Raw genomic sequence first — 27,742 nt, 5'->3', positions numbered from 1 at the left:
GAGCAGTGGTTACCAGAGACTGGTGAGGGCACGAGAACAGAGGGTGGGGAAGACTGACCAATGGCAACGAAGCTTCAGTTCAGCAAGAGGAAGTTCTCGTGGGCTCTTACCTGGCAGGGTCTCTACCTGTAGCAGTGTTTCAACCTAGAAGATAGGAGTCAGAATATATTCACCACAGAGAAATGCTGATTGCCCGAGGAGAGAGTTAACCTGATTTAAGCATTATACAGTGTATGCGTGTGTGAAAACAGCACCTGGTACTCTGTTAATATGTACAACGTTCCTGTTTTCATCTGCCCATCAGATAAAGAGAAAAAGATGACAATAGAATCACTAATCCTTGCATTACACACAAGTGATGTGATTGTGTGCCTGACGTGTGTTCATTCTCAGTCACTGACAGCTCCTATCACCACAGCCACCATCACCCTCATCAGCATTATCAGCAATATAATCATCATCATTGTTGTTGCTGTCGTCATCTTATCTAAAATTAAATGGCTATAATTGCGTCTATGTGCATTTCCCCAATGTTTCTAACGTTCATGATATTGCTCATTTCCTGAGGCATCGTCTGTTGACAGACATACACACACCCAGCTTGTGATGTGCTTTGTGTGCCGCAAGGCGCGGAAATAGTTAAAACAGAGAAGGAGCCAACTTAATATTCTTCACCGAGACCATATGCTCCGCCGGTACCTGGAGGCCTCCTTTTCGGTAACATTTAAATCTCTCACCAGAGACAAAGAAGTCATCTAACAAAGCTCTGCCCTATAAACCAATAACGAGACAAGAGCAAATAGCGGCTCTGGCCAAGACACACACGTCTTAGCGCCTCTGATCCATCCTCTGGGAAGCTTACTGTGATTTCTCTATCAAAAAGTTAATGGAAAATGCCACCTCCCGACAAGGGAGTTGGTGTGTAGATGCCATCTTAAGGGTTTCATGGGAGGTTTCCTGCTTGCATTCTGTACTTTAAAAGATGTTTGTGTATAAGTATGTGCATTATGTCTGTTAAAAACATCATAGCAGCTCTGCAGTCCCAGCCCTCAGAAAGGTAAGGCAAGAGACATGAGAGTTCAGGACCAGTCAGGGCTATAAAATGAGACCCTGTCTGAAAAACTAAAAAGAAATAAGCTTATATTATCATTTATGTATTATTTTTGGTGGTAAGAGTTTTCCGTTTGTTCCCTGGTGGAGTTGGCTTGTATAGGGGAAAAGCATGAATTCTGCTGGGTGTAGTGGAAGCCACTTGTGGTCCCCACTACTTGGGAGGTAATGGCAGGAGGATCATTGAGCCCAGGAATTCAAGGCCAGCTTGAGCATATAGTGAGACCCCATCCCCAAGCAAAATTATAAATCTAAATGTCCTGCTGTCTCCCCTTTATCTTAGAGGATCAAATGCTCATCTATACAGGTAGATTGCTATATGTTATATTTGAAAGACAGCACTGGCTAGAGGACACCTTTGTTTTCTGTTGACCTTTGATTCCTTGCCAGAAGGCGCTACGTGGTTAGGTGCAGCCACAGGTTGCGTCACCGACCGTTCCCTTGTCATAGCTTACCGAGCAGGCTGGAGCACAGGAGGTAACTCTCAGGATCACCTTACCTCCCTGTCAAGGCGGCATTTATGTCACAGCTGTGAATCTCAACTCCTAAACCTCCATGCACTGGGAATTCCAATCATCTTAAAAATCAGATTTAAACACACCTGCGTGCCTTGACTCTAGGAATTTAGGCTCAGCACTGCTCGCCCGAGGCTCTACAAAATCCTAGAGATTTTTCAGTTAGAGTCCTTGGGCTATTTCCTTGGGGCTGATATTCACTAGAACCCCTCTACAGAGCCCTATGTCCTTTCAATCCTAGGATCCACAAAGTTGGAGCGCTGAGCCTGGAGCCCCATCTCAATTCTTGCTGGCCTGGGAGAGTTTCCTCTCTCCTGGGCTGTCCCAGGTGCTGGTGCTAGTGCTGAATCTTGTGGGCAATAGAGCTCTCCCTGTTTCGGGCACTGTATCTCCCTCCTCTCTACACCACTGCTTCTGGGGGCATTCCTCGGTCCCCTTCCCCTCAGGAGCATTCAGTGACGACGTCCCCCCATAGCTCAGGATTCTGGACAACAAAGTATAAAAACAGAAGTGCTGTGGCTGTGGGGAGCCTTTGTTTCAGGCCCTTGAAGAAACCTCTTCTGGGGTCTTGTTTTCTTCAAGATGAGTCCAGGAAGAAAACGAAGATCTCAGTGAACTATCCTACAAGCTTTGAAAGATCAGACCACAAAGAGTTGGTGGGTTCCTGAATGTGTTTGCAGAGAGTTCTTCAGTTGCAGAAAATGTCTGCTATTAATGGCAGACCCCGAGCTAGAGATCTTGGGCATGCAGCCACAAGGAGTGGGTTTGCTTTATCCCTAAGACCATCTGTAGCATTTGAATCTAGCTAACCTATGCATGCAAAGCTTCCTGCATATATAGAGAAGTTTTTTTTTGACCCTGAAGAAAAAAGTAGAGAAATTGTCTTTATTATTAAAAAACAAAAATACCCTGTTTGTAACTATGGTGATGTAGGCCTGTGGTCCCAGCTTTCTGGAGAGAATCCCAGAAGAGGTGGGAAGGACAGAAGTTCAAGGTCACCTTCAGTAACAGCTACTTAACAAGGCAACCTGGTCTAGAGACTGAATCTCAAGGAGAAAAAAAAAAAGTCTCTTTCTCATTAAAACATTTAATAAGTCAGTGTAACACAACAAGTCATTTGAATTTATTTTTTTCAATTGATTTGTTTTAAAAAAAAATCAGATAATGTTAGGTTCCATTCAAGTTTATAGTTACTTGCTAAGATTCTGCATACAAAGTTGATAGGAACTCATTTAGTACATCGTCCCAGTTAGCCGTTGTTGGTGGTGTGACCCAGCCTAGAGTCACTTGAGAAGAAAAACCTCACACGACAAACTGCCTGGATCCGTCTGGACTGTGGGCATGTCTCTGAGGGACTATCTGGATTGTGAATTTGTGGAGGAGGGCCTATCCTGCTGTGGGTAACACCAGTTCTCTAAACAGGAGCTTGCGAATGAGCACGAGAACGAGCCAAACATTCCTGTTCCTCTGTGGTTCCTGCCTCAAGAACTGCCCTGGCTTCCTTTCATCAACTCTTCCCTCTACGAGTTGTTTTTGTCAAAGTGTTATCACAGGAGTGGAAAGGGAATTGAAACGTGTATGTGGGCTTATGTGCTCCCATTCTTGGGGACACAAAAGGGAATCAATCTAGAGAATTTATTTGATCATCCAACGCAGTTCAGCCATTCCAGAGTCATTCCGTTCCCTCTCGCTCGTCACCTATGAAGAAGCTTCAGCCACATTTGGGCTGCAAAAAGGCTCATTTGGAAGGAAGGACTATTTTAAACCTCTGTGGATAGCACATGTTTGGAAATGCTGATCACGCGTGCTGAACGTGGAATACAGCCACTAAAATCATCTCCACGCTGAGCAACAACAGTCTCCAAGGACGAGGCTACTGAGGGGCTCATGAGGTCCCCCATGACTTCCGAGTTTCTCACTCCAACTGGGCCACTGGTTTCACACTTTTCAAAATCCTCCTTTTCCGTCTCCAGGTAGTGCCAGCAGCGTGCGACTCTACTGTCTGAGAAAAAGGCCATTTTCCTCAAGTTGCTTTCCTGATCCTAGTTTTCTCAAGGCTTTGAGGAGTCTTCTCAAGGCACAGAGAATGTATCTAAGCAAGGGGTTGGACCCCATGGAGGTCTACAGTCACCTGCTTCTGTACCCAGTATCAATGAGGCACAAATCAGGGCAACACAACTCTTGGTGCGGGGTGAAGAAGAATTTGCCAAATAATATGACTTACTAAGGTGGCTTTGAATTCTGGGAGCTGCTAGGATTCAGCATCTGGGACAAGGGGGAGAAAGTGGAAAAAGATGTAGGGTACTTGGCGAAAGACTTGACTACCACGGTCCAGTGGTGACAGAGAAAAGCTTAATTGCTTCCTGGCTGTTGAGTAAGAATTGGTGTCAGGGCTGGCAAGTTGCTCCCTGGTAGCAAACACAAGACACAAGTCCTGGGTTCCATCCCTACCACGGGAAGACCAACAAGAACCAATAAGAAAGTGTTAAGAAACCCTTGTCAGCCCCTCTGCCTGATTCCCAGCCCTTACTTCATAAGCAGACAGTAGTGATAACTGACCCTCAATAAACTAAAAAGTCCCCAGAGCTTAATTTAAACCAGAGACAACTTGAATACGAAAGTTGTCCGTTTAGAACTTATTTTAAAATAAGTAAGTCCAGCTAGAAATCAAATTTATAGATCCCCAACATAGCGATTAGGGGTCCTTACCTTTAAACTGTTCCACATCTTCCTCCTTGTCTCTCCAGAACTCAAGCTCCCAACATTTCATCCTAGTCCTAGGAGTGACTGTTTCGCCCCACCCTCTCCTCCGCTTTCTCTTCCTCTCCCACTAGGAATTGAAGTCAGTGCCTCGTGTGTGTTAAACATGGATTGTACCCCTGGGCTACATCCCTGCCCTGCAGTACCTTCCAACTGGCCTCTTGCTAAGCTTCTTGCCCTCCCCACTTTTCTGTTAGTTTTCATTTCCTTTTGCTTCAGTATGTGGAAATACTAAACCAAGAAAAATAAAAAATGTCTTCCTGTCCTTGTAGATTTCCAGATTGCTGCGGATTGACAGGGTGGACTGGGTAGAACAGGGGGGTCTCAGGGATGAAACCACTCATTCACATCTTCCGTTCCTTCATCTCCACACAAGATCAGCATTTTAGTCCAAGCCACTGCTCCATGAAGGCAGGAGCCTCGGCATCAGTCTGCCATACTCACCCCCTCCATGAACTCCACCTAGAGCAAACTCCTTGGGTGCCATCAAATATAAAGAACCTCAGACTCTGCTGAGGGAAAGCCTGGATCTGTCACATTCTCGATAGCTAGATGATGTGTGGCTGTGGTGTCCATTCCGTCTTCATCTATGGGAAGTTCCAGTGCCCTCAAAAGTGTTGTGATGGTTATTCCTGATTGCCAAGGGAACTATATCTGGAATTAACTAAAACCCAAATGGCTGGAGAGGCAGCTCTCTGCCTATCTCTCCCATCTCCTCTCCTCTTCCTCCTCTTCCTTCTCCCCCCCCCTCTCTTCCCTCACCTTCTACCCCCCCCCAATACCCTCTAAATAAAACTCTCCATACTAAAAAAATATGGCTGGGCACACATGTGAGTTTTTTTTAAATCATTTGAAATGGGAAGAGTCACTTCTAATATGGATCTTCGAGGTGGGAAGATTCACCTTTAATCTGGACCACACCTTCTGCTGGCAGCCTGTATAAAGAACATGGAAGGAAGCTAGCTCTCTTTTTGCTTACTCTTGCTCTTGTTAGCAAGTCCTTATCTTCTCTGGCATTAGAGCCTACTCATGAGAATTCTGGTTTATATGATTCTAGTTTATATAGAGAGAAAGAAAGAGAAGATAGATAGATAGATAGATAGATAGATAGATAGACAGATAGAAGATAATCAGATAGATAGATAGATAGATAGATAGATAGATAGATAGATAGAGATAACCCTGACTAACACAAGTACTTTCCACCTCTAATCTGCAGAGAATGTTGGCTACAATTACAATGCTTGGCAGGCATAGGGCCGCTCCCTAAAGCAACAGCAGCACCCACCCTCATAGTTGCTCTTCACTTAAAACAATCCTAGGTGTTATCTGCCCAACTCACCAGTTGTGCAGGAAGGATCTGCAGTCGCCAACTGGAGCTCAATGCAAGCTCTCTGCAGCTGCTCTCTTTGAATGTCAATTTAAGCCAGGACGGGTAACCAACCTGACACTCAGGAGGCTGAGGCAGGATGACCGTGAATTGGAGGCTAGGCTGGGTTACTTAGTGAGATGCTATTTTTTAAAAAAATAAACAAAAACCGCAAAGGAAACAAGAAAAAAAAGACAAGCAAAGAAAAAAAAAGCCCTGTGAGAAAAAGAAAGCACCAAAAGTAGAAGCCACAGGGCTGCAGAGGTGGTTCACTTTTGGGAACACCTGCTACTCCTACTAAGGACCTAAATTCAGTGCCCATCACCATGTCAGGTGACTCACAACCTCCTCTAACTCCAGCTCCAGGGAATCCAATGCTTTTGACCTCACTAGAGTGCACAACACACATGCAATTAAAAATAATAAAAAATTAATCTTAAAAATAAAACCAGGCCAGGTTTTGTGGCTCACACAGGTAAACCCAGCACTGAGGGCTTAGAAAACTAAGGAGGGAGATTGGGACTTCAAGCATGAGTTACACAGTGAGACTTCATTTCAGAAAGAAACAAGGAAAGGAAGAAAAGAAGGAAGGAGGGAAGGAAGGAAAGGAAAGAACAAAGAATAAAATAAAGGAACAAAGAAAGAGAAAAGAAGAAACAAAGAAAATCAAAGGCACAGAATAAATGCATCTTCCAGGGCTTTCATTAATAGCAGTTTGTACAACAAATTTAGTCTTGAAATTAGTGAGAATAATGGATAGTAATACTTTGGGTTTTAAAATTAACGCAGGAGCCTATCCTAATGAAATAATTTTTAAATATGAAAGGGTGATTTTATAGTAGATTTCAAGTAACAAATATACAAGGGATGATGATAATAATGCCAGTCTGCAATCAACTCAGTGAACCTGGTCAATCAATAATCATAGATGTAAGCATATTAAATCACCAAATGAAATTTTACAAAGTAACTTATCTCCATCACTGAAGGCAGCTGTGCACAAATGATTAACTGTAGAGGGGAGAAAGGTCTGGTTGGCTAGAGAAAGGCGACACACTTCTCAATGCACATGAAGAAACTTAATGTCACTACTAGTAGGAGAAACTAGTATCTCCTGGAAACTGATGTATATCTATCACTCTGAGAAGGATGCAATACCCATGTCATATTCATGCCAAAAAATATTTAACCACAATCTAATCATGAGGCAAAAATCAAGCAAATGTAAACCCACACTATTCAGCAAAGGAAGGTATCCTGGGAGCTTAGGATATCAGTGCTACAGGCGCTAGTTCTAAAAAGGCTGGTGTAAGTACATTAATGAAATGAAGAAACAGGGCAAAGGATGTTGTTGGGACAAGAAAAGTTGGGTATTAGACAACCAGGCCGTATTGATGTCTTATCTTATATTTTTGGTTATTTAGAAAACTTGACTTTCAGAACAGGCATGGAAGCCCATAACAATAAGCCCGATTCTGGAGATGGTTGAGTCAAGAGGATGGGAAGTTCAAATCTAGCTTGGTCACCACAACGAATTCTCTCAAGAAAATGACAAAACTCACACTAACACTTTGAACACCTGTTAAAGCTAGCACTGCTTTGTACAGGTACAGAGGTGCAAACCTGGACCAATGGAGCATGTTCCTTGCTTGATACACACACACACACACACACACACACACACACACACACACACGATTGTACAGTCTTAGTGCCTAGTTTTAAAATGTTGCTGATCACACTAAGTTTGGAGAATAAATATGTACTATCACTAAGTGAAATCCATTTTAAGTGTATTACCAAGGTAATAGAAGGTAAATAGTCTTTCTTACATCTGTTCCTTCTAGCTCCCTCGGCTCCCACAGTTCACATCATCCATAGTTTATTTTAAGACACCATGAATAGAGACATAAGATTCCGCTCATCCTTTCCTCCCCATTCTTTGGTGTCAGAAGGTGCTGTGGCCTTGGGCTGAATTCTCCTAGAGATGGAGCAGCTATGGCAGGGATTTGCCCACAGGTGCATTTTAATGAGCTCTGCCTACTTCTCTCTCTCCTTTGGGGAATCTAGCAGGGCTATAACGGCATGTAAATGAGTTCTGAGCGTAGACTAATTAGCAAGGGTCCCTGAAGAGTAGCCAGCTGTTGGTTGTAAAAGGAAATAAAATAATAGGTCACAGCAATAAGTCAAATCACTTCAAAGCTGATTTCCAAGCACCTTTCCTCGCTGGGAATCTTAAGCAAATGCAGAGGGAACAATGAAGACCTTCAGGTAAAGAACCAAAGAATTCTGGTCACTATTTGGGGGTTCATCCCCTGGAATTCATTACCAAAGCAAAGCTTGATCTCTCCACTTATATTTTTACTGTAAACTGATGATTGGATAGTCTTTAAAAGTAATAATAATGTTGGTTTTTCTGGATTTCTGGGAAATCTTGACTGTTCCTCTCTTCATTTCTCTCCAGAACTTTCTTCCTGTCTTTCCCTTGTCTCACTTTCTCTACTGACCAAAGCAATTAGGCATTACCATATTTACCTTTGACCCAATCCTCCTGAAAATCTCTCCCATTGCTCAGACATTAAGGAAATTAAAGCTGTGTGAAATAAAGAAAAGGGGGTCAGAGGTCATCAGTGATCAATGACCAAAAGGTTCATCTATCTAAGGAAAGCTTCTTAACCCTTGCCATGCCTGGAACCCAGTGATAAGTCTGTCAAGTCTGTAGATCGTTCCCATCAAATTCATAAATTAAACACAAATTATTGTGAGGAAATCCAATAAGACTGAGATAAGGTTATTAAGATATGTTTCAGAAATGACCTTCTGATGTGGAAATGTGGTCTTGCAATACATACTCCTGAAATGACAAGCTGTGATCATTCCCACAGTTCCAAAGCAGTGATGTCAACTTAGGAGCTCTTGGCAGTGTCTATGACTGTGTTAAGTTTTTGCTTTTAAACTTTTTTCTCTTTTTTCCTTATTTTTGAAGATAGTAGTCTCAGTATACAGCTCAAGATGACTTCGACCCCCCCGCCATCCCCTTGCCCCCTAAGTACTGGATTGTAGCTGTCCGCCATCATTCTCAGCTCATTTTAAAATTTAAAACATCTTTATTCATGTATATGACACATACAGTTCTCCACCAAAATCTTTTCTTTCGATATGTCTCTAGCTGAGAAGAATCACTTATCTCTTTTCACTGGGTGTATTGCCGTCATGCAAGTTCCTGGATGTAGATGGACATAGATAAACAATTTCAAACATGTGAAGAATCTTGAGTGGTTACAATTGCAGATGGGCAGTGATGGGCACAAAGTTATTCTGTGCACATCAAAGTGTATAACAGGATATGTGCACGTTGATTTCTGGTAACCAAATGACTTCCTGTGAATTTTAACTCAGTCCTAAATCTTCACCCACATCCAAGTCTTCCAGCCAGGAGGATGCTCTCATTGCTAACAGCTTTCTCCTGGCTTTTGTAATCCTTTAGTTAATTACTTAAATGACTGATTTATTTTGGTTCATTATAAAGTCTCCAGAAATTGACTGAGAGACAACTTTCCATGATTGTGTCTCTGGAAAAGAATGAGTACTAGGTTGGGATACAGTGGAGTGGTAAAGTCCTTGCCTGCTGTGTGCTAGACCTGGGTTCAATTCCCAGTTCTTAACAGAAAACAATGGAGAAACAGGTGCCAAATCTGAACCCTTGTTACTTCTTGCTCCCTGCTTTATGGCTTTTAAATCTTCTACTATCTATCTATCTATCTATCTATCTATCTATCTATCTATCTATTTTTGTTTGTTTGTTTGTTTCTCTAATGTCTTCTTGTGTTTTTAGTTCAGTTGTATTTGCTTTTTAATTTTTTTTTTAATTTTTCAAGACAGGGTTTCTCTGTAGCTTTTTGGTTCCTGTCCTGGAACTAGCTCTTGTAGACCAGGCTGGCCTCGAACTCACAGAGATCCACCTGCCTCTGCCTCCCGAGTGCTGAGATTAAAGGTATGCGCCACCACCGCCCGGCTGTTTTTTAATTTTTTATTTGTTATATTTTAGTGTGTGTCTGTCTGTCTATTTTTATTTTGCTTTTTTTATTTTTATTTTATAATGCTTTGAGTCAAGGTCTTGCTGTTTAGCCAAGGCTGGTCTTGAACTAGTGACCCGTCTGCCTCTGGCTCTGGTTTGCAGGGACTAGCAGCATACCACCACAGTCAGCGGGCCCATTTCTCATAGCTGGGATCTGTGTATGAGTCTAGTCTCCTTGCTGAGTTCTTCAAGTGGTACTGCTTGGTGAGTTACTGTTCTGTGGAAATACTCCATCAAAATGTGCAGAAAGAAGCCTGCTACGAGTCTGCCCGTGATGGGAAGTCTAATCGTCATAGATGTTCTACTTGGATAAGATGCCAAATCACTTACCTGGCATTGAAATGTAACCCGGGAGCACATGTGGGTGATAGCATGGGCTGACTCTTTAGACACCAAGCAAACTGTGCAGAATCAGAGCCCACAGTAACGACATAAATGTGTAGTGTTTAACACCCCACATTCCACTTTGTTCGGTCTCCTACCAAGTTAGGTCTAGTATGTCTGTGAGGGTGATGGGAGGTTCATGGCAAGGACCAACTCTGCAGTCAAAACACAGGATCCCATGGCAATTTGAAAATTCTCATCTTGAAAACATAAGCAACATGAAGCTCAGGAGACTGTGATTCCAAATATATCCTAAGTCACATATGTTGGTTTCTCTGGCCCTATAGTATTTTCACTTATATAGGGAATTTGAGGGTAAGAAATTATTTTCCTTGGAGCTGGCAAGATACCTGGCTCAGCAGATAAGGGGACTTGCTTGCAAAGACAGATGACCCGACTTAAGTCCCTGGAACACACATGGTGTGATGGGGAAGCTCAATGCCCATCAATGGTGGAAGGCGAGAGCTGATACCTGCAGGTTGTCCTCTGACCTGTATACACACCATGCCATCCACCTGCATGCACATTGTGCACACACATACACACCTTACCAAATAATAAATAAACAAACAAATATTTAAGCAAAGAAATGATTTCCTTTGATAATTGATGGTCTCTCAATGTTTCATTTTTCTCTTCTTTTATCAGTGTATATTAACTCTAAAAATTGTTGGGTTTCATTATGACATTTTTTGCATGTCATAACCTTTGATCTTACTCACCTAATATGAGTTGCTGTGTCTCTGGGACAATCCCACTAGAATTTATCATCCCCAGCTCTTCTTCCTCCTCCACCTCTTCTTCCTCCCCCAGCTCTTCTTCCTCCTCCACCTCTTCTTCCTCGCCCACCTCTTCTTCCTCCCCCAGCTCTTCTTCCTCCCCTACCTCTTCTTCCTCCCCCAGCTCTTCTTCCTCCTCCACCTCTTCTTCCTCCTCCGCTTCTTCTTCCTCCTCCACTTCTTCTTCCTCCCCACCTCTTCTTTCTCCTCCACTTCTTCTTCCTCCTCCTTCTTCTTCCTCCACCTCTTCTTTCTCCCCCACTTCTTCTTCCTCTCCCACCTCTTCTTCCACCCCCAGCTCTTCTTCCTCCTCCACTTCTTCTTCATCCCCCACCTCTTCTTCCTCGCCACCTCTTCTTCCTCCCCATCTCTTCTTCCTCCCCATCTCTTCTTCCTCCTTCACCTCTTCTTCCTCCCCCACCTCTTCTTCCTCCCCCAGCTCTTCTTCCTCCTCCACTTCTTCTTCCTCCCCCAGCACTTCTTCCTCCTCCACCTCTTCTTCCTCCTCCACTTTTTCCTCCCCCATCTCTTCTTTCTCCCCACCTCTTCATCCTCCCCCACCTCTTTTTTCTCCCCCACCTCTTCTTTCTCCCCCAGCTCTTCTTCCTCCCCCAGATTTTCTTCCTCCTCCACTTCTTCTTCCTCCCCCACCTCTTCTTCCTCCCCCACCTCTTCTTCCTCCTCCACCTCTTCTTCCTCCTCTACGTCTTCTTCCTCCTCCACCTCTTCTTCCTCCTCCACCTCTTCTTCCTCCTCCACCTCTTGTTTCTCCCCACCTCTTCTCCCTCCCCCACCTCTTCTTCCTCCCCCAGCTCTTCTTCCTCCCCCAACTCTTCTTCCTCCTCCACTTCTTCTTTCTCCTCCACCTCTTCTTTCTCCCCACCTCTTCTTCCTCCTCCACCTCTTCTTCCTCCTCCACCTCTTCTTCCTCCTCCACCTCTTCTTCCTCCCCATCTCTTCTTCCCTCCCCACCTCTTCTTCCTCCTCCACCTCTTCTTCCTCCTCCACCTCTTCTTCCTCCTCCACCTCTTCTTCCTCCCCACCTCTTCTTCCTCCTCCACCTCTTCTTCCTCCTCCACCTCTTCTTCCTCCTCCACCTCTTCTTCCTCCCCATCTCTTCTTTCTCCCCACCTCTTCATCCTCCCCCACCTCTTTTTCCTTCCCCCCTCTTCTTCCTCCCCCCCTCTTCTTCCTCCCCCCCTCTTCTTCCTCCCCACCTCTTCTTTCCCCCCTCCACTACTCTTCAGGATCATTGCATGTGTCATCTTTGATACTTGTGCAGGAGCTCCTTTAAGGTATGGCAAAGGAGTGACCATCTGCATCACAGGCTTGACTTGTTCTTCAGAACCTGCATCCTTAAAAGCCCTTATTGGCTAAAGTCCTGTGACATGGTACACTGTGGGTGTGGTGCCAGGATAGTCTAACAAGTGGGGATGCATCTTTTCTTCCTGGAACACAGCACCCTCATGCTAGAGATGATATCACAAATTATTAATGTTGTTCAGATGTAAATTATCTGTAGTTGAGTTAAAATAGATGTTTTTAGAGAATTAAGATTTAACATTTCAGTCATAAATAATCCCTTCCTCAGGTCAGGACTAGTACCAGCTTCTTTTTGTTGTTGTTTGTTTTGTTATTGTTTATTTGTTTGTTTTTTCCTAAATGGGAGATACAAATGTGACCTGTTTTCACATTTGAAAGCTACAGGTTCAATATCTGTATTACTCTGAGAGTAATCTGAGGTTTCCATATTGTCAAGACAAACTGCCTTTGGGAAGTTCATGGAACACAGAATTTACTGGTCTATTGTTCTTGAATTTACAGTATCTGTTTTCTCCCCATTGACCATGACAAATAAGGATCCATATCATTATTGTTGTTATATTGTTATTATTGTTGTTATTGTTATTATTATTTTGGTTTTTTTGAGATAGATTTGCTCTGTAGTTTTGGAACATTCCTGGAACTAGCTCTTGTAGACCAGGCTGGCCTCAAACTCACAGAGATCCATCTGCCTCTGACACCTGAGTGCTGGGATTAAAGGCGTGTGCCACCACAGCTTGGCTAAGGCTCCATATTATTACAGGTATAGACTTAGCAACTTCCCAGGAGTCTCAATTGTGAGCAACCCTGATATTGAGAAGGCTGAGGACTTTCCACATGGAAACATTGGAGAAAACACAGCAGACAGTCACCTCAGAACGCTGTGCTTTCTTGTGAAATGTGACGGGCCACTCAGCACACATGCTCCTTATTCCTGCACTGTGAAGCATAATGTGCATGACATCATGGTCTCAAAAAATATTTTTAAGTTATTTAATATTTATACATGCATATAATGTCTTTGGATCTAGGTCACCACCCCAATTTCTTTTCTTTCCTTTCCAAATCTTCCCGTATCCCCCACCCACATTTTCCTTTCAACTTCAACTTCTCTCTCTCTTCCTTCAACATCATCTTCTCCCCCTCTCATCTAATTTGGAACCCACCAAGTCTATTTAGAGTTTTCTGCATGCTCATGGATGTGGGATTGTTTACCAGAGTGTGTGGGATAGTGTCTCAAGACCTGCATCCCTGAAGAAAAGTGACCTTGTTCTCTGTCGGCCATCAACTTCCTATGGCTCTCTCAGCTAGTGATGGAGCTCCAGAGACCTCCCTCATGCCTGCTGGGCATTTGACTGGTCTGATCTGGTGTGGGTCTTGTGAATGCAGTCCCAGTCTTTGTGAGTGCCTATGTATAACTGCACTGCCATAGCCAATAACTATGTTTTCCTGCAGAGATCCACTCCCTCTGCCTCTTCCAATCTCTCTGCCCTTCTTTTGTGGGAAATAGAAAAAAAACTAGATATAAAAAATGAATAAAATAAAAATTTAGACAGTCTCTTGATATACAGCTCTCTCTGCCCTTGAACTCATAAGTCCACCTGATTCTGCTTCCCAGTGCAGGGATTTAAAGTTATGAAAATTCTTAATACTGTCCAAATAAAAGATTCTGCTAAAATTTCTCTGATTTGTTTCCTGTGTTCATACATGAAGAGAATGCTAAATTGTAATCAAAGATTAAGGAAAATAAAAATGTCAAAACTCCAAGTCCATAGATTAGCCATGAATTCTAGCTGAAGATTCAAAGAGAAAAACGCCGTGGTTTCCACAGGAGATGAGGTATCCTGACTCATTTACACGCCCAGTAGAGGCCGCCTGGCACCCTAGAGAGAGTGGCTTGGCATGGGGCAGTCTACAGTGGTACCATCACTCTATCACCTTCGTTCGCATCTTCAGTTTGATGGGGGAGGCTTTAGCATCTGTTGGGAGGTCTTGAGATGTGTGCATTCTTTGTCAGGGGGCTGAAACTGCTTATGCTCTAGAGTCATTTATTCCTGCTGTGTCCAGCTTCCACTAACAGATAACTGGGCTTCACACGCGGTTGGAATTAAATATCTACCTTCAGCCACTGTCTACTGCCTCTGTGCGTTTGGGAGTAGCTAACGTTTAACCCTCTCTCACCTACACTTCCCAAACACTCATTTCTCCTGAGCCTGGATTGGCTTCCTTCCTCAGTGGTCCCCTCTGAGACCACTGAGTCCCCTCTGAGACTCCCCTGTGAAACAGAGGAGTGGTCTCCTCTGTTTCACATCCCACCAACCAGAAAAACAGGCATTTCTTTTACATCAGACTTTAGGGAGATTTTCTCTTCATCTTTTCTACCTTCATAACCATGTCAAGTCCCATTTTACCTCTTTTCCAAGTTCCTTGTTGTCTTTAACTGACTTAACCCCCATCTTTACAGTTTAGGTTTTAGTGAAAGAAGTACACTGATTCTTTGGGCACCTTATGAGCAGTATGTACTGGGGATGCAAGACTGGACCATGTTCAAGCCTGGAGCGTGTTCCTTGCTTCACACACACACACACACACACACACACACACACACACACACCATCCAGGAACACAGCCTTGGACATGGGATTGTTTTAGAGTGACGTACAGGATGACAGGGGAAGAACCATTCACCATGAGGACTAAAGAAAAGGAAATGTGACCCATGTTGTGGAAATAAGAAAGCCTAAAGAGAAATGATGTCTGGGAAATGAGAAGGTTTATTATGGTCACTCAATGGCCGGTATAGGAATTGGGACTTGAGGGGTGCACTTGCTGTGTCAGAGTCCAGAGGGAAGATCAGGGAAGAAGTACAACTGTGGTTAAAACCCTCAGACCAGGTATCTGAGTCCTGTGGTGCTGCCAAGCGGCAGGCAGAGTGGAGAAATGTGCCCATTCTGTTTGTGGGGAGGGAGTACCCTAAGGCTGTGTGGAGCCTCTAGAAAAGAAGTTGAAATTGGACAGAGCCCTTTAATTTACTCCGCTCTCACACTCTCCTACCTCACTTGCTTCTGGGCTCACCAACTCACAAATGTCCAGATATACCAACCCTTTCCCTTGACCCTGAACATCATCTGGCTTACTCTGCCCAGCTCCTGCGCCTCAGATTCATGACAGGTCCAGTCTCCTCCAGTTCCAGATGTCCCTAACCAGAATTAGTTTTCCTCTCTGCCTAAGTTCCAATCATCCATTTTGCCCATGTCTTGTCTTTCACTGCAGTGTGCCTCCTATTGAAGTCAGGGTGTCTGGGACACTAGATCTTAAGTTTCTGGGAGGCAAGAAGAACTTTTAGTCACTTCTGTGTTCCATGTATGACTTGACTGTCCTTCCCTATTGGGAAATCAACAAGCATTAGTGAATTCATAGGTAGAAGTAGAATGATTGGACTTCAACACTGAGTACGTCTTAGGCCACATACCCAAACCTCAGTCTAGCTCTGATAGTCTAGTTTCATCAATTATACAAGGCCGTTTTGTTAGCAACATTCTTTTATTTCTTAATATGGATAAATAAAGTCTCAAAAAAATAGCAGTTAAAATTTTTACTAAGAAATGATGAATTATGCATTGAGAGATAAAAATTATCATTTGATAATTATTTATTGAGTCTGGTTGTGTGGTAAAGGTGTGTGTGTGTGTGTGTATGTGTGTGTGCATGTGTGTGTGTGTGTGTGTGTGTGTGTGTGTGTATGTGTGATGCTCAAATCAAACCCATGGCCTCATGCACAACAAGTACATGATCCACCACTGAGCTCCATCCCGGCCCCCAACGGTGCACCTGTCTCTGAATATTCAACCATGAATAAGACAGATCATTGTTCTGGAAACATTTAACACATGATTTCATGAGGTTGGGGAATTATCCATTTATAGAAGAATATGCATTTAGTAAACTGGAAACAAATTATTCGTCCTTTCATTAAGATGCTATGTGTCTGCAATTACAATGAAAAAGGGGACTGTGAATTGAAGGACAGTGGGGAGGGCTATATGAGAGAGTTTGGAGGAAGGAAGGAAAGGGAAGGGAAAATAGTTATTAAAATGCAATCTCAAAAATAAACAACAGAAACGAGTCTATTTGCCATCTAAATCGGTAGTGGGAAAAGTAGTTTGAATGGCAATGTCAAACACAAGTGCCCACAGTAGCCATGTTCCCATTATATTAAAAATATGAAAGTAGAAAGATTGCTTGGTTGCTGTTGATTGGCATTTGTCTAAGCTGTGGTTATTACCATCATTTTACATATTCTTTATCTCTTACTTCAATGAAGCCTGAGCCAGGAAGTTTATAACTTTCTTCTCAGTGTTGCTTTTCTCATTGAGCTTGGAAGCACCCATAGAAGTGTTAAACCATAATAACTACATATATTCCAATATATATCCATCATTGTATAGGACACTGCAGATATGAAAATTTTAATTCATGCTCTCAAACAGATTCTGGAAGTAATATCTTATTAAAAAATTGGGTTGTTCCAGAAGAAACATTAGGAATATCTTTCTGAAGAAAATACTTATATAGGAAACCTTGGTATATTTTTGTTTTCAAGGTTAATTTAAAACAACATTCGTGGCTATACTAGATTTTTCTGAGATATGAGTGAGTGCTAAGGAGAAACAGCATCAATTTCAAAACACCCGAGGTTAGGGAAGGGAATATGAGAGAGGCCTTTGGTAGACAAACATAAATTGCTAGAAAAAAAATGTAATCAGAAAACTGAAGGAACACTCTCCATGTTTCTCTGTATGCATGTGTGAAGAAAGACCAGTGGCTTCAAATCTAACTAGCTTTTGCTTGTTTGTCTTTCGAAACCTTTTCTAAGAATCGCCCTTGTGGAGAACATTCCTGAAGGCCTTAACTACTCTGAAGATGCCCCATTTCACCTGCCGCTTTTCCATGGCTGGATGAACTTACTCAACATGGCCAAGAAATCAGTTGACATAGTGTCTTCCCATTGGGACCTTAACCACACCCACCCATCAGCATGTCAGGTAAGACACATCCTCTATGACTGTGATGGTTTTATGTGCATTTTACACTCCTTGCTGCCTTTACCCTCCACACGACCAGAGCAGCTCAGCTTTCAAACTCCACCTTCCCCCAGAGATCATGAACAGTTATGTGTTTATACGTTTGGACAGATGTTCCTTTGCTAGCTGTGTGTCATTCGTTTACTATAAGCACTCCAGTTTTTTTTTCAGGGCAAAATCATGTTTCATCTTTGTCTACAAGAGGCTCTCTGTACAGTGCTGCCAAACAGCATGGGTTTGAGGATACCACCCACATAACTAGCACCTTTCAACACACAGCCTAGAATTCTGCCAAATGTAGTATGTAGGCTTACACATCTATCTGTCTGCTGAGACATGTATTTGGTCAAAGTATGTCTTACAACTCCCCTTCAAGGCCTCTGAGTTAACTTTTTTAAATAGTGAAGTCAAATGTCCCAGAACCATTGTGTATTTTTGACTCTGTCATTTTGGGGTGGATAAGAAAAAATTAATTTCTGAATTAAATAGTCTCGAGTAAAAATGGATCCTTGTAATTTTTAATATCTTTTTATTTATAATTGGTAAAACCATGGTGGTTTGCATTGAGCTCCTATCCATGTATATGACCATTGGACCATATTTAAATGTCCTTTATTTATCATGAATCATGGGTCAAATTAGTTTTGTTGCTTAGGATACAAATCATGTTGGCAGAATTTATCATCACTGTATATTGCTGTCCTGAAATCTGTTATTCATCAAATTATACCACTCTGGCTATTTTAAGTAATGGTTATCAGAAAATAAGTAGAAACAAACCAAAATTACAATGGTCATACTAAAATCTTTGAGTAAATTTATAAATTACGTTGTGTTCACTGTGTTCCCTACTTCAACCACCTAAGCGTGTGTTTTGTGTTTTACTGTTGCAGTATCTGTCACCCACAATTTACTGACTAGAAAAACAAAGATCATTTACTTATTTCTGGTTTGGGGTAGGGTTTCACAGCCAGTAATTTCTGTAGTTACTGGGGGATGGATTACTGGGACCAGAGGATCCAGAATGAATGGAATATAGTCAGCATCTCAACTGGAGGGATGAAATATGTGGAAAGGCTGGCTTGCTCACTGGTCTCTCTTAGAAGTCTGTAAATGGACTTGAGTTCTCTATATTGTGGTTGGATCCAGAAAAGAAAAAGAAGAGAAGCTCAGAGGCTTGTTAACCTGGAGCCTGGCATTCCAGATTACTGTATCCATCATTCATTGGATTAAACAAGTCATACAGACACAAGATAAAAGGAGACACATCCAAGAACTGAGTGGACCAGTTGGTTGCCATCTTTGGAAATGATATACCACAGACCACTTTCTGACCACAGCAAGTCATTCTCTTCCACATGCAAAATACAAATTCTTGCATTCCTCGAAATGCAATCGAATCCATGGCGTGAAAGGCTCACTGCCTGGACCTGCATGCGAGCTTCTCCTGCTTTGGAAACACATGAGCTTAAAATACTGTTCATATGCCCTCGTGACACTCCAACATGCTGTGGTAAGGCAGGAATGAGGTGATCATGGGCACTTATGTTCAAAAGGAAAGAAGAGCACAACCGTCATTAGTCCGTGGTGAGGCCAGATCCAGCATAGCACATAGCTTGAGTTTTACAACTTTAGAAGCAGGAATGTGTTCTAGGATCTAGTTGTGCCTATTTTGTTTGTTCATTTGTGTTTTTTGTTTGTTTGTTTAGAGACAGGGTCTCTCTAGGTATCCCTGGCTGTCCTAGAACTTGCTCTGCAGATCAGACTGGCCTTGAATTCACTGAGGAATTGCTTCCATAAGCCACCACATTTACTCAGTGCTGTGGATTAAACCCAGGGCCTCAAGCATGCTAGGCAAGCACTCTACCAGATGAGCCACATCTTCTGCCTTCTTTTCTCTCTTTTAAAGAAACTATCTTTTATTTAATGGAGAATAGCCAAACATGAGAGTTATTTCTAAACTAACAGAGCCTGTGCAAAGTGCCCGAGGGGACCATAAACAGCAGCGAGATGAACAGGACGTATAACCCAAAGTACCTATCTATTTATTACAATGCAGCTGTAAGCAAAATATACTGAGGAACTGTAGACAGTGACAGGCACCCAGCTTAGCAGCAGACAGACACAAATAAACATGGTCGCTTTGATCTGTGTCTCCTCTAGATGAGAGTTGAGCTTGAATGATGGCTGTTATTAGCAAAAGTGATGAATATAGGCTTTACAAATATATTGCTTGGAAATTGAGATTGGTTAAAAATGCATTATATATCTTTCTCCAAAGGGTTGTGCGTTCTCTCTCTCTCTCTCTCTCTCTCTCTCTCTCTCTCTCTCTCTCTCTCTCTGTGTGTGTGTGTGTGTGTGTGTGTGTGTGTGTGTGTGTATGTGTAAGGGTGCATGTATATATGTGTGCTTGTCTGTGAAAAACCAGAGTCAACCTCAGGCATCATTCCTTGGAATCTGTATACCTTGTTTATGAAAACAGGTTCTCTGAATGGGTCACCTCAACGATGAGTAGGCTGGACTGTTGGGCCAGTGAGCCCCACGGATCTGCTTTTGTCTGCTTCCCCAGCACTGACATTACAATGGGCTCCACCATGCCCAGGTTTTCATGTGAGTCCTGGGGGTTGAGCATAGGCCATCACGTTTAACCAAAAGCACCCACAGAGCTGTCTCCAGGCTCCAAAGATGCTGTTTTGATTCCCACTCTAAAACCCCCATTTTGTCCTCCCTACATCTCCCTGGGGTCATTAACCTTTGTGTCTGTTGCCTTCTGTGCTTTGCACTGCATGAAGGCTCAGTTGAGGGCTAGCAGAGCCTAGAGTGCCATGGAAACCATCCCTTACAATTAGTGAAAATGCTTGGTTAGGAAAAGAGAATGATGATTTTAGCCAATACAATATTAAAATTTACAGGGCATTTTGATTGCTAATTTAAGAGATTAAATGGTAGGATTTTATGAAATCAAGTTTTTTTTGGGTAGAAACCCAGGCCATGTGACTGCTGGAGGCTGATCAGTAGTTCTATCTAACCCATGCAGTGAGAGTACTAGTTCTTTCTGTCTTCACTGTGAGGCACCAAATGAAATAATTAATGAGCTGAGACAATGGAATGTTGAAGAAATGCATTTATGCGAAATCAATTAGATGCTGGCGTCCCAGAGAGCTCCCAATTGGCATGATTGCCAACTGATGATACATTGAAATTGTTTGATTTTGGAAAATTTGGATTGTTTTTAAATTACACAGGATTTGGTGGAGTTAATGAGGAATAAGAGAGCGCAATGATCCAGAAGGCCGTTTGCAAAGTACAGCTCGATCCTCTCTCTACACATTAAAGGGTTAGCAGAGCTCAGAAAGCCTGGAGGATTTGCCTACTTAGCAGCAGTGTGGTGTTGACCAGGATACAGGACTGGCTGGGCCTCCATTTTCTCAGCATCAAAGCCAGGGTGATAACAGATAATGTAGATTACGTTAGAGCCTGTGTGTGTGCTCATTGCTGTCATAAATATCATCGTGTGCACTCGTCCATCTGTGCATGCACCAGCGGTCTTGTCCCAGCCAGTTTAATACTGTTAACCAGGAACGAGTAAGAGGCTTCACTCTGGTGGAAACTGGGTGATTACATCAGTGAGGCCCAAGGGAGATGAGGATTAGATAAACTGTCACGGTGTGCCCTGTTCTGACCTTCACTCTGTTTATTTACATTTTTATGCATGTATACACACACACACACACACACACACACACACACACGAGAGAAAGAGAGAGAGAGAGAGAGAGAGAGAGAGAGAGGGAGAGAGAGAGAGAGAGTCTTTTCGCCCATCTGTTCATTAGGCTTTGATTAACTCATTCATTGAAGAAAACCTTCCCTATCCCTGAGGTCAGGGTCCACCTCAGTTTTGGTAAATATCTGAAACATACACCCCCATTACACCCCCAAAAGCCTTTTCTCTTTTTTCTTCTTTTATTACTTTATAAATAATACCAATCAAAATTCCCACTTCCTCCTCTCCTCTCACTTCCCTCCCCCTTCCCCACACACTCTTCCCCAACCCCCCTCCAGTCCTAAGAGAGGACAAGGCACCCTTCCCTGTGGTTCAGGCTTAGGAAGGTATGCATCCAAATAGACTAGGATCCCAAAAAGCCAGTACATTCAGTAGATACAAATCCTAGTACCATTATCGTTGGCCCCTCAGTCTGTCCCAATTGTCAACCACATTCAGAGGGTTCTAGCCATCAACAAGGACATTGAGCCTATAGTTCATGATCCTAAAGAAGCTAAGCATTAAGGTGAACACAAAAGCTCTTTCCTAAGAATTCTATAAGCTTACGCTTTCTTATGTTTTACCTTCTGTTGCTTTAGTGCTCATTATCTGGTGAAGTTTTTTTTTAATTTTGTTTTGTTTTCCATTAGGGGAGTATGGATGATAAAGTTTATTTCAGTTAATAGTTTCATATCATAGTCCGTTATTGAAGAAAGACAGGACAGGAACTCAAGGAAGGAACTGGGAGGCAGGGACTGAAATAAAAACCATATAGGAAAGCTGTTTACAGGATTGATCCCCATGATTTGCACAGCCTGCTTTAGTATACAACCCCAGAATGCATGCCCAGAGATGGTACCTCCTACAGTGAGCTGCGTCCTTCTACATCAGTCACCAATCAAGAAGAAAAGATGCCCCCAAAGGTTTGTCCACAGGCTGATCTGGTGGGGATATTTTCTTAGTTAAGGTATTTTGTATCAAGCTGACATAAAATTAGCCTTCACATAAAGTTTTTATAGCTTTTATGGTAATATTTTTGATGCATTTGATCTTGGAAAAGTGCGATTTTATTAGAAAATAATCTCCAACCTCAGTCTGTGTTTGCTGAGATCAAAAGGAAAACAAACCAGGCTTGGTGGCACATGCCTATAATCTCAATGAACACGAGGTTGGAGGACTGGAGGCCAGCCCATGCTACATGGCCCTGCTGTCCTGCCCATGAAGCTATGTCCATTGAGGTCACCCATTTCTTCCTCACAGTAGTGATGTCCCAGCTAACTTTCGCTGTGGCTTAGCCAATGGCTGAGAGTCTTCACTTCCTCTAACTTGTAAAGCTTTTCCTTGGCAAACTTGTTTCATAATCAACCTATGATTTATTCATAAGTAATGCTGACATTTTATATTGTAATTGCTTTTTATATTAGACCATAATGCCCCCTTCTAGTTGTATCATCTGTGGGTCTATGAACCCCTTGTTCCCAGCTTCCATCTCCTCAATTTTCCATTGTCAATGATTATCTAAGCCCCTCATGTCTGTCCCTACTGCCCTCAGTTGGTCTCCATTCCTTCTTCAAGTCTTGTGATTTCTCATCAACCCCTTGTATACATAGTCAGGATCTACTTTGTAATAAATAACTATTTCAGGAACCCAGAAGGATTCTACTTTTTAGTGGTGTTAGAGGTTATAGATTTATTATCTCTTCTATTTAAGGTTTTTGAGTGGAACAGATTTGTACATACTTATGGAACACAGGATGATGTATGGATTAATATATGTGAAGTAATGATCAGCTCAGAGCAATTAGCACATCCATTTCTTCTGTCATACTTGATGGCAAATACATCCAAACTCCTCTAGCTATATTGAGGTAATTAAAGCATTAGTGTTAATTATATTTACCCTGTGAGACACAGAACAATATAACTTGTTCCTCTTGCCTCACAATGGAATCATACTTATTGGACCCATGGGTCCCCTTCCTTCCTACTCCACCAACGCTATTCTCCCTCTATTCCCTGGCAACTACTCTTTGTATTCTCAACTTCTATGGGCTCTGTTTTCTTAGACTCTACTTTTGATGGAGACTATCGATGCTCTTATTTCTGTGATGGGCTTGTTTCACTGAACTCAGTGCCCTTTAGCTCCTATCTATATGGTCATGGTGACAGTCTCAAGCCCTGGGGACAATTAGAAATCAACAGAACCTTTGAGTTGTGGGGGCTAGTGCAAGTCCTTAGCTCACTGAGGGTGTGCACTAGCCCTCAGAGAGGATTGTGGGATGCAAATGTTTTCCTCTTGTTCTGACTCATGGCTCATATGGAGAGTAGCTTCTTCAGACATGCGTTCACACTCAGGTGCTGCCTCACTTGGAACCCAAAGTTAGGGAGCCATTGTTCGTAAATGCTCCAAAAGTAAAAGTCACATAAACAAAGCCACATAAAGCCTTTATATTCTGTTTTAATATGAAAAGAATGATTAATATAACCAAAGTCTTTTCACTATGGTATATGTCACTTACTGCAGGGAGCTATAGGGGACTTCCTCATACCATAGCTATAGGATTTGGCATTTGATGTATTTGATATGCCTAGTGGTTTGATAGGTGTGACCACACTTAACAATGTCATAACTCCTCTGATTCTTATTTTCTCATCTGTAAGACATTTATGATAATGCCTGCCTCATATTGCTTTGTGAGTTTGATCTAATACTTATGAAACAATGAAACCAAGCTCAAAAAGACACTACTTCTATTTTTCAAGTACGGAACTTTAAGCTTAGTGGACCCCCACCTCTGGATTGTTGTACAACAGCAATAAATATCTGGTTGCCCACACAGACTTTAGCCAATATGAGAGGAAGCCAAGGTCATACCTGGAATACACATTTACATTGTCCTACAGGTTTAGACGAAGATGGGAGAAGGATACATGTTTGCTTTTTCCCTCTGTAGATCCCCAGTCCCCTGTCCCCATGTGGCACTTCACAACCATGACTGCCCAGAAGAACCTGTGGGTCGTAAAAATAGATAGGTGTACTCCTCCATTCCCACCCCAGAGCACTTTACATTATACCACTTGGAAAGAGGCCAAGCTTAAAATTGGCTAGAGGAGTCCACTGGTCAACCAAGATTGAGAGCTGCTGAAGGAAAATGTGCCAGTCTAATAAACATGATCTGATTTTCATGTTTTAAGACAGCTCAGGTTGGTCCCTTCCCCGCCTGGCTTGTCAGCCTGATTTTTGCTCACTTCAGTCTAACCCTGTGTATCACAAGTGTTCTCTCAGTGACTAGACAGCAGCTCTTTTGTTGTTTGTTTGTTTTTGTTTTTGTTTGTTTGTTTTGTTTTTGTAACCATTTAAGTAACCCATGGATTCCTGGACTCTGGAGCGGGGCCATATTTATCCCTGTATCTTGATTGGCTAGCTTATGGCCATAGCAGGGAGCTGTGGGTTCACATCAGACCATAAATCCCTCCTGAGACCTAACTGTCATCTTCAGACCAAACACGATTTCAGCAGAGTCCTGGTGCAGTGTCAGCATAAGCCAGCGTAGCCTACGAGGAAGAGTGGCTCTGGCTTCAAAACAGCATCTTTCCCCAGCACCACACCATCAATGCTGAGCAAGTCCTTGCTTATGTCAGCATGTTCCCATTTAAAACATGTGACAGCAAATGGGTTTCGAATGTGCCTTTATTGAGAAGACTTTCATGGAGGAACTGTGCTGGAAATATGAAACCAAATACACAGTAGTAAAACCTAAAAGACAACAGGGGAGACCCCCAAACCTATCAATAATCAGGATTGGGAAAGCAGTTACCCAAGAAGCTGTGAGAGCATGCACCCAGAAAGGCCTGCCTTTGTCCTTTGCTGCTCAGGGGTTCTCAAACCCCTGTGGATTCTGTCCTCCCCCAGTCTATTCTTTCCGGATACATTCTGCTGCTTCTCCACGCTCCTCTCTCTCCATCTGTTGACTCGTTATGATTATGCTCTTGCTTGTATTCCAGTATATTTCCAAGGGAGATCATTATTCTGATACAAATGCATAAATAACATTCTTGGCAGGTCTTTAACCTGTGTGATTTCTCCCAAAGCCAGTGATGTAGAAGTCAATAAATCATGGTCCCAAAGGCATTCTTCCTAATTCTCTGGATCAAGTGAAGACTAATCTTGTCTTATATGAGTCTCAGGGCTGTGTTTGTTTGGTTGTTTGTTTTCTCTATTCTCCTGTATGTATTTCCTATCTTATAATAGCTCTCCTTTTAGTTCTTTCCTTCTTCCTTTCTTCATTTCCTCCTCCCTCCCTCCTTCCCTCCCTCCCTCTCTCTCTCTCTCTTTCTTTCTCACTTTTTTCCTTTCTTCTCTTATTTTATTTGTCATTTTTGCCATGATGTTTTGAGTTGAGACCAGGTCTCACTAGATATCTGTAGGCAATCTCGAATTTGCAGCAACATCCCTGCCTCTACTGAGTGCAAGGAATATGGGTATGCACCAATGTCTGTGACTTAGTAGTTTCTTTTCAAAAGAACAATTGAACATTTTCTATTGGCAATAGCCTCCTACTATAAAATTTCTGAAAAACTATAGCAGATTACAGTTCATATTTCACACACGCAAACACACACACATACACACACACACAGAGAGACTCATTACACAGGAGACAGCTGCTCCTCTGGCACCAAGACTCACCCTGCATGGATTCCTTGGAGAAATTTTAATTCTTTGCACTCTATATTGTTTCAGTGTCCCTGATGCACCTGCTCCTGTTTTGTGTAATGCATTGCTCTGTTAAGAATCTTTATTTAGCAAATGTATTTAATATAATGCAGAAAATATAATGCCCTCACCCATTTTTCCCACCATCTTCTTTTACATTGTTCAGAGACTTTTGTTTTGTTTTGTTTCTATTTGGTTAAAGTCCTTCCTTAAAGCTGTTCCTCATACGGGGTATACAGGCTGGATTGGTGCCCAACATGTTGTTCTAACTTCACCCCAGTGGCTGTGCCTTAATGGCTTGCTATTTCAGTCACCCATTGCGGACTCCACAGTTACCAAGTTGCTTTCCTGCCAAGTCCCCCTGCTCAGGTCACCTGGTGGGAATTCTGTTCTTGCAGGCCCTGGCTCTGCCACAGCTGCTAAAGGTAGCTTTAACTAAATCTCTAGCATTCTATTTATAAAAAAAAAACTTGAGACTCAAAGACTGGGGGGGAAACCTACTAGCTCAGAGAATTTGAGTAGCACCTAACTAACCTTTTCTCCTTCCTGGCATCTCCCAAAGAACACATCCTTCCTCACACTTGGGGTTCACAGTGTGATTGAATATCCCCAACACAGGACAGTTGCTAAATCTTATCATATCTGCAAATGCCTTTCTCCTTCACCCCCACATGAAAGTTCTTGTACAGGCCCAGAATTCTAAACTATCATCTCTCCACTGATGGAACTCAGTGCTGTGGCTGGTTTGTTCCTTGCTAGTCAGATGTGAGTTCCTTTCTGAGTTACTTTATTCCCCCCTTTGGTCAGAGGTGTGTAAGAATTTCAGTCTTTCATGCTCAGCTGTTTTACAGAGGCACCAGGTATTTCTCTACCATCGAATGGTTTTTTTTTTTTACTTTTCTTAGATTTATGTTTTAATTAATTTTTAAAATGATTTTTCTCATTTTACAAACCTATCCCAGTTCTCATTCACTCTCCTCCTCCAGCTCCCCTCACCTTACTCCCCACCCACTCCTCAGAGAGGGTAAGACTTCCCATGGAGAGTCAACAAAGTCTGACACATCACTTTGAAGCAAGACCAAGGCCTTCCTCCATGTATCTAGGCTCAACAAGGCATTCCTCCAAAAAGAATGGCTCCAAAAAGCCAGTTCCAACAGTAGGGATAAATCCTGGTCCCACTGCCAGTGGCCCGACAGACTGTCCAAGCCACACAACTGTCACTCACATGCAGAGTATGAGTTTGGTCCTATGCAGGTTCCCCAGCTATCATTCCAGAGTCAGTGAGCTCCCACTAGCTCAGGTCAGCTGTTTCTGTGGGTATCCTATCCTCATCACAGTCTGTCCCCTTTGTTCATATTATTGCTCCTCCCTCTCTTTGACTAGTTTCCGTGAAGCTCTGCCCAGTGCTTAGCTGTGGATTTCTCTATCTTCTTCCATCAGTTGCAGGATGAAGGTTCTGAGATGACAATTAAGGTAGTCATCAATCTGATTACAGGGAAAGGCTAGGTCAGGAAACCTCTCCACTATTGCTTAGGGTCTTAGCTGGGGTCATGTCTTTCCTAAATTGGGTAGGTTTGTTTTTTTTAAAAAATTTCTTCTGACTTAGTTCATCTGCTTTCTTATTTCTGTCAATGGATTGATTCATGATTATCCTCTTGTTCGTGTGTGTGGAATAATTTCCCTGGTTGGTTGCCATCTGAATTATCAATTGCTATAAGCTGTAATTGCATCGTGATCCACATAGCTCATGATAAATGCTCCTGACACTGAGTCATGGCTGTAGAATCCTTTGTTATTTGCCCACATTAGTGCTCAAGTCCTAGGTTCCATCCCAACCACATCTGGCTTCTGCATCACTGG

The 27,742-nt window shown here is 42.6% G+C and overlaps 1 protein-coding gene across 4 annotated transcripts in view; it reads left to right on the top strand.

The window, feature by feature from the left end:
- Positions 1–27,742, top strand: part of Pld5 (phospholipase D family member 5) — a 324,256-nt gene that overhangs the window by 174,936 nt on the left and 121,578 nt on the right. For all 4 annotated transcript variants that reach the window (XM_041635445.1, XM_041635448.1, XM_041635446.1 and 1 more), the window contains exon 3: positions 17,195–17,363. In XM_041635445.1, coding sequence (XP_041491379.1) covers positions 17,195–17,363 — 169 coding nt within the window. The remainder of the gene's footprint in view (positions 1–17,194; positions 17,364–27,742) is intronic.

The sequence above is a fragment of the Microtus oregoni genome, unplaced genomic scaffold (assembly GCF_018167655.1).
Source record: "Microtus oregoni isolate MIOR12 unplaced genomic scaffold, Mior012 000047F_ref0000412, whole genome shotgun sequence".
Classification (NCBI taxonomy): domain Eukaryota; kingdom Metazoa; phylum Chordata; class Mammalia; order Rodentia; family Cricetidae; genus Microtus; species Microtus oregoni.
The sequence above is the reverse complement of the archived record's forward strand: the minus strand, read 5'-3'. Positions and strand labels throughout refer to the sequence as shown.